This window comes from Haemorhous mexicanus, chromosome 10 (assembly GCF_027477595.1).
Source record: "Haemorhous mexicanus isolate bHaeMex1 chromosome 10, bHaeMex1.pri, whole genome shotgun sequence".
Classification (NCBI taxonomy): Eukaryota; Metazoa; Chordata; class Aves; order Passeriformes; family Fringillidae; genus Haemorhous; species Haemorhous mexicanus.
In genome coordinates, this window is record NC_082350.1 from 17293693 (window position 1) to 17301257 (window position 7565).

Sequence of the window (7565 nt, forward strand, 5' to 3'; positions counted from 1 at the left end):
GTGTTTCCCCCCACTGCGTGCCCCAAGTTCAGGAGAGGTGGGGTGCAAGGACCCCATCACTTCCCTGCACATGGCCTCATCCCTCCAGGACTTTTGGGTTTGCTGTGACACAGAGGAGACTGTCCCTGGTGCAGGTGACAGTCCCAGTGCACCACTGCTGAGTCAGCCTGAGCATCCAGAGCTGCACCTGAGCTCCTCCACCGAGGCCCTTGGCTGGGCTGTGCTCCCCACGCTGCCCTTCCCAGCCTCCCTGCAGTGCCTGCCTGGAAGCTGATGTATTTCTGTGAGAATCCTGGCTCTTGGGGAAGCCACTGAGGAGCCAGGCAGGAAGAGGGGCTGCCTCTGATATGGGCCTCAGAACTGAGCCCAGAGGTGTCCCTGAGAAGCAGAATCAAATTCTCTATATACACACTAGGCACTGAACTTGAAATTCAAAGGTCCCTTCCAACCTGAACTATTCCATGATTCTGTGATTTCTTGCTGTCTGTTTTCCTCCCTGCCTATCTTGTGCTGCCCATCACCATCTGCAGGCACTATGTGTTGGCTTTTCACCACCACCACTAGCCTGGAATAAAGGAAACAAATGAAATATGGTTCAAGAAGCAGTCTAAGCTCAAACCCAGCACAGTTTCCTGACATCTACATTTTCCTGCTTCCCTCCTTCCCTAAAAAAGGCTGGGATCTTGGTGGGAAAGGCTGCTGTGCTGCATCCATGGCTGGGCAGCCCAAACCTGCCCCCTGCCCAGCCCTAGATGGGGACTGCTCATTCCCAGGCTCACAAGGGCTTTGCCAAATTCACACTGTACGAGTTTCCCCCATCCCATGGCTGTGTGAAGGAAAGGAAAAACAACCCTTCCCTTGAAACCATTTTCCCTTGAAAAGGGGCAGCAAAAAATCTGCTGGCACACTCTGGAGCCATTTATCATGGCTGCAAATATACAAGGCAATTGCTGTAAAACTTGAGTTTGGCTCTGTAAAGAAAAAAACCCCACCACATTCTTGTTGCAAATAATCACAGCACAAAAAAAAGCCTTACAAGGCTGGGGCAGCCTCATAGATTAATTGCTTTTTAATCCCCAAAGCTAAGGTGATAAATCTTTTCACTGGAAGCTCTGGAGACACTGTGTCACTCAGGGCATGCAGCAGCGTGGGGGGAAACAGCTCCAGGAGCTGAGCTGGCACGGGGGGCGGGAGGGCTCTCCTGCAGCCAGGAGCAGGTGATTAGGCAGGAGCTGGCAGTTGGACAGAAGCTGCTCTAAGTCTGGGAGGACAGATGGACAAGTTTTGGGGAACAGCTCTTCAGAAACAAAGTGTTTGGAGAGGAGATGGTGGCATGGAGCCCAACCTGACCACGTGCTCCATATTGCAGGGACAGAGAGATGCTTCTCCCTGCTCTGAGCAAAGACATGGAGCAATGGCATCCACACGCTCCCTGCATCTCCTGGCCCCTCAATTTTCCTCTACTCTGACCCATCTGGGGTCTCTTGGGCTCTGAAATATTTATTTGACTCCCAGGCAGTGTTTTGGAATGCTCCTTCTGCCCAACCATCCTGAAGCACCAGTCACTCCCCCTGGCCAGTTACAGGGGTGGGAGCAGTGGCAACAACTTGCCCATCCTTGCCTTCCCCATCCCACAGGGCCCTTTGCTTCTGCATCTCCTCCCTGTGAGGAATAATCCCTCTAATTTATACTGGGAAGGTGACAGGGGCCAGGCTGGCCCTGAGGGCCAGGGCAGTGGGGAGCATCATTCTTGGAGCAAACAGCTCCGTAATTCCCTTCCTGGGGGCTGCAGTCAGCCTGAGGCAGGAAGGAGTCCTCAACCACTGCCTTCCCAGTGGTGGAGAGGTGTAAAATGCTCTTCATGAAACCCTTCTCCCTGCGGAGATCAGTTCCTTCTTTATGAGGTTTCATGTATTTATTAATTACAGGATTAAAGGACTTGCCCAGCAGCCTTTGATTCCAGCATCTCTTGGGAGCCCGGCTGGCATGTGGTACCCAGGAAATCTCCACATCATCAAAACCCAGCCAGGGGAGCAAAGTCTGCCCATGCATCTCCACCCAGGAATTGCCACCAACCATGCTGCAGCTACATCTCTGACAAGCTTTTGGGATGCTTTGCAGGGTGATCCAGGCCCAGCTGTGCATGTGGAGTGGTTGGGCTGCATACTCCCTTTGTGTGTCCCAGAGAGGAGAATTTGGGGTCACCAAGGAGGATGGGGAGTCCCAGGTCAGGAACTGTCTGAATTTGGAGTCACCAAGGAGGATGGGGAGTCACAGGTCAGGAGATGTCTGGGCAGCTGGGAACACAAGGCTGGGTAAAGGCAAAGCCAGTGCCTCACCTTTCTGGCTGCTCTGGACTCCATCCCAGCTGTGCTGCAGCCAAGGATCCTGTAAAAAAGCCCTGGGAACAAACACTTTGACACACTGTGACACTGACCAAGGCACTGGAGCTGCAGCAGCCACAGCTGTATCCCTGCACAGCCTGCCTGCTCAGGAGCAGCAGGACAAGTTTTCTCTCGTGCAGCATGAGGGACCCAAAATTCCACACAGGCATCTGTCACTGCATTACAAAATACTATTGACTGCCTATTAAAAAGCCATTCCCTGGAGATTTGTGGCTGAGGAAGCAGCTGGGTGAAGTGAGATGGGGCAATAATGGCCATCAAGGAGGCATCAGTCACATCCACCCACGCAGCAGCCACAAGAGGCCCCACATAGCTGCCAGGGTGCTGTGCCCTGCCAGGACCATCACCAACAGGAGAGAGAGACAGAGGATGAAACAGACAGATCTCAGTGTCCTCGGTCACACTGACATCCTCCAGACAGAGGCTGCAAGCAGTCAGCATGACCCTGAAACACAAAGTTACTGCAGCCCAATGCCCATCCTCACCTTGCAGCACCCACCAGGACCCCTCAAGGGCCAAGAAAGGGCTTTGCCCATGGCAGTCCTGGCTGTGGGATGGGGAGCAGGGGAAGCCAGCTGCACGGCCTCTGAACTAGGGACTGGGTAGATGGGGCAGGAGAGAGTGTGCAAGCCCCAAACCCTGCCTCTTCTCGGTCACTGGCCCAGCTATGGTCCCATGCAATGTGCTTAGGAGGGGCTGGAAGCAGAGCAGCAGCTGCCAGTGCTCTGCCTGGGGCTTGCTCATCCAGTATTTCTGCTCAAGCAAGCCCCAGGCTAGCCCATGCTGACCAGAGGCACAGCCATGTGATGCTGAGCCAGGGGAGCCTCCAGAGCTGGCTGTGAGGAGTTGGGGTTGAGTAAGTAGTGCAAAACAAGAGCTCAAACTGCTTGGGCGGTCCCTCAGCTCCCATTTCAGATCATCAGTATTTCATCCTGCAGGACCTGGTGTACACAGGGAGGGCAGCAGCATTGATCTCAGACTGGAAATCAATGGGTCCTTCCAGCCTCGGAGAGCATGACCAGGCAGCCCACGCTCCCTGGCATTTTCGTGACATTTTCCAAGCCCTGTGTCTGGGGAAGGACTGATGGCCACGGCTCCAGAGGCAGCTATCCCTCTGCAAGGGCCCCAGCCCTAGCTCAGCCTGAGAGGCCAGGAAGGGTGCAGGCATCCCACTTGTGCCCTCCCTGCCATGCCCTCCGTGTCCCTGGACCTGCAGACCCACCACAGCAGCAGAGCCCCGCAGGGGATCTGGTGAAACAGCCCCGGTGTCCATTGCCCTGGCATCCACCACCCTCCCCAGGAGCATGGCCTGGGTTCAGTCCCATGCTGGGAACAGAGCTGGGTGCTAGGGGACACAAGCAGGGCACAAAACAGGCCAGTGGCTTTTTTAATTCTCAGTGAGGCTCAGCCCATGCAGGGCAGGGATGAAGAGGGCTCCCCACATTCCGCACAAGATCAGGTGACCACGGTGGGCAGAGGAAGAAGAGATTGGCACCTAGAACATGCTGGTCAGAGAGGGGAGAGCATATTCATGTGACACAGACAGTTATGGAGCTCTGCCTTGGCACTACAGACAGCCTGGAGATCCCTTTGTCCCATATTTTCCACCCCCAGATCCAGCTCTGGAGGGAGTAGCCATGCTCCTTCCCTTGCCTTTAAAGGGCTGGGAATGCAGGGCATGAGAAAGGCTGGGAGCAAGGACCTGTACCAGCACCCTGCAGCCAGGCACCGGCTGGCACCACTGAAGAGATGTGCCAGAAAATCAGGGTTACATTGGTGCCAGACAGCCCTGAAGAGGTCTCAAGGGAGAAGGCATCCACAGACAGTTTTTTTTCCCATGGGATTTTTCCAGAATCCCATGCAAACCTCTCACACAGCCCTGGATCTCAGCCCAGGTGCAAGCACCTCTGGGGGCACCCATCCATCCCTGTGTCCCAAAACAGCCTGGGATGCCTAAGTCCCCATCTCCAGTACCTGCAGGTGCACCCCACTGGGCCAGAAGGGATGGAATATTTTTAGGGATTGCTGACATACCCCTGACATAGAAGTCAGCTGTCCCCATACCACAAGGGATGCCCTGGCCAGGCCTGGTGCTGAGGACAGCGGGATCATTTGCTATGCATCCAGGTCACTGCCACCATGTCCCTGGAGCAGTGCTGCTGACACAACCAGCCTTTCCATGCCAGTGGGACAGCACAGAGAGGCAGGGACTCCCCCTCGCTCCTGCCCCGCTCCCCACCACAGCATGAGCGCCACAGTCAGATGGAAGCCGGCGGTGAGGAGAGCTGGTCCCAGAGTCCTTCCCTGTCCTCCCACTCTTCAGCAGAGGGACATTACGTGGGTGGTGGCCTGGCCCCTCTCCACGTCCTCCAGCTCGTACTCCTCGGCGTCAGAGAGGGGCAGCGCGCTGGGCGCGGGCTCGCACTCGGTGCTGCGGCTGGCGGTGCGGGTGACGCTGGGCGAGTGCCGGCGGGCCCAGGGCGGGCGGCGCCCGGGCCGGCACATCGCCTCCCTGAACATCTCCCGGAAGCGGCTGGACATCAGGTTGTAGAGGATGGGGTTGGCAGCCGAGCTCAGGTAGAAGAAGACCCCTGAGATGATGTGGACGTACTGGAACATGTGGAGCATGTTGCTGGTCCAGGTGGATACAAAACTCCAGACAAGGCGGTCGGTGTGGAAGGGAGCCCAGCAGATGCCAAACACCACCACCAGCACGACTGTGGGGAGACAAGGAGCCGGCATTACTGGGGGGATGGGGATTACCGACCCCGCAGAGATCTCCAGTCCCGGGCCAAGCACTGCCCCTTTTCAGATTTGACCATAGCAAAGAAGCATGAGAGAGAGGAAGGAGGAGAGGGGAAAGGTCCCCTCAGTGCCTTCTGGACTTGTCATGGAAGGGCTGGAGGTCTGGACAGGATCTCCTCCCTCTATCATCTGCCAGTGCTACTTCAGGCCCTTCTGTGTTGCACTTCTCCACTCCTCACTGGCAGGCAGCTGGCCCTGTCACAGCCATGCAGCACAGCTGGGAAACTCACTCCCCAGTTAGCATCCAGCCTCCAGAAACCTGCCAAATTGACCAGCAAAGTCCAAGGGGCACGAGCTATTTGAGACCTTTTCTTGTGCTCTGGTTTTGATTTTGTTTTTTTTGTTTTTAACCCAGCTCTGCTGATGGAAGGGAAAGGGTGTAGGTATGTATATGTACAGGTAGTCCTGGGGTCCTCTGCCTACCCATGCCACAATGCATCTCTGTGGCATGCAGGGCAGGTCCCCCTTTGTCCCCAGCCCAGCCCAGGTGCATTGGAAAGCAGAGTTACCCCTTGTCTGGGAGGTGGCAGAGAAGCAGCCTCACCATGCCATTGGACTGGGCTGGGCAATCTGCCATGGCTGTGCCATCATGGGACTGGGAGCGTGTGGAAGTCAGCGTGCCAGGGAGAGGCAGCTGCCCAAGGGCAGGCAGCTCCCCCTCCTGGGAAGGGGCCAGAGGCTCTGGGAACCATGCTGGAGAGGGGAGCAAGAGTGAAGAGCAGTAGAAGGAGGATGTTTCAATCCAACCTTGGGTCATTGCCCTGTTAGAGTCACAGAGGCTGTGGGGCTGGGCAGAAGTGCTGCCCTTCTGGGAAAGCCCACCACTGCCAGCAGCATTTGAGGTCTGGAGGGATGGCGAGTGAGTTCCCCCATCCCAACCCACCTCCTTTCTCTTTCTCACCCTGCACTTCCCTCGAGGAAAGGATATAGTATGGCTTGGAGGGAACTGGGCAATCCTTACTGCTGGACTAGAATCACCAGAACTGCCTTTGCCCCAACACCTCACAAGCCAGACCCACAGCTTTCCTCTGGGATGACCCAGCCATTGTGCTCTGAACTGCCCATGACTCGGTTTCCCCCCAGAACCCTCCCAACACAGCCTTGGGAGATAGTCCCTGGCTCTGCCCTGCCCAGCACCGACTCACACAGCATCTTTGTGACCTGCCTCCTCTTGACTTTCTTCTGCCCCTGGTGGTTGTGGCAGTTGCGGCTGCTGCCGGACTTGGCTCCCAAGGCTTCCAGCATCTTTTCTTTCTTGAGCTGCAGCCCAATAAGAAGGTAGAGGACACTGATGGTCCCCATGGGCAGGAAGAAGAAGAGGATGGTGGTGACCTGGATGATGAGATTGTAAGTCAAGCGTGGTTTCACCAGGGTGCAGATCTCTGAATCGGGCACCCGCCCCCGTCCTGGCACGTAGAGAGGCTGCAGCCCGTGGAGGCTGGTGTTGGGGATGGAGCAGATGACTGACAAGACCCAGATGGTGACAATGACCCTCTTGGCGTGGTTCCTGGTCACCACGTACTTGGCTTTGAGTGGGTGCACCACAGCGATGTAGCGCTCCACGCTCAGGGCTGTGACGTTGAGGATGGAGGCAAAGCAGACGGCCTCGAAGAGCAGCGTCTTGAAATAGCAGCCACTGGCCCCCAGCAGGAAAGGGTAGTTGCTCCACATGTCGTAGAGCTCCAGAGGCATCCCGAGCAGCAGCACTAGCAGGTCAGACACGGCCAGGCTGAACAGGTAGTAGTTGGTGGGCGTCCTCATGAAGCGGTGCCGGAGGATGACGATGCAGGTGAGCGTGTTGCCCACGGACCCCACCAAGAAGATCAGCAGGTAAATGACACAGACTGGGACAAAGAAGTTGGACCGTCGAGGGCCCAGGTACTTATCCCGCAGCTGCTCCTCTGTCAGGTTGGCATCCTTAGGGTCAAAAAAGGTCTCTGGGTGAGTCCTGTTGCTGAGATCAGGGCTGATGGGCTCCACAGGGAAGTCTTGCTGGGGCAGGGGGAACTCGGAACTGGAGCAGTTGACGTAGGGATTCATGGCTGTGGAAAGATGGAGAGGTTTGTGGGATGCTTTCCCAACTTCACTGCTCCCCCTGCTCCCATTGTCCCTCTCCCCACTGGTGTCAGGGTGCTGGGGTTCTGCTGATCACCAGGGCTCTGCACTCCTGCACCCATCCTGCCCCAGACACCGCCTTTCCTTTGCAAAACCAAACAAAACCTCCACCTAAACTGCCTCGGGCTTCCTGCCCCATTTCCCATCCAAAAACAACCCTGGCAGCTCCCCAGTCCGCCTCAGCCCCATTGCCCCATCAGAGGAATGTCAGCAGGGCTGTCCTCTTTTCCTGCTTTGTAA

General features: G+C 56.4%; 1 protein-coding gene across 1 annotated transcript; it reads right to left on the reverse strand.

Moving 5' to 3' along the window:
• Window positions 1-3778: 3778 nt before the first annotated feature.
• NMUR1 (neuromedin U receptor 1) lies at window positions 3779-7314 on the reverse strand. Its single transcript, XM_059854892.1, has 2 exons — window positions 6356-7314; window positions 3779-5122 (listed from the first exon to the last, which is right to left on the reverse strand). Exons 1-2 carry the CDS (start codon window positions 7248-7250, stop codon window positions 4725-4727), a joined length of 1293 nt encoding a protein of 430 aa, XP_059710875.1. The 5' UTR covers window positions 7251-7314; the 3' UTR covers window positions 3779-4724.
• Between the last annotated feature and the right edge of the window lie 251 nt (window positions 7315-7565).

What these genes read in the sequence shown, in the direction of transcription:
- NMUR1 (XM_059854892.1), bottom strand. Translation starts at nt 7,250, where the DNA reads ATGAATCCCTACGTCAACTGCTCCAGTTCCGAGTTCCCCCTGCCCCAG. An exon ending in GCAGGTCACAAAGATGCTGT is followed by an intron (nt 5,123 to 6,355) that starts GTGAGTCGGTGC and finishes GTCTCCCCACAG; the next exon opens with TCGTGCTGGTGGTGGTGTTT.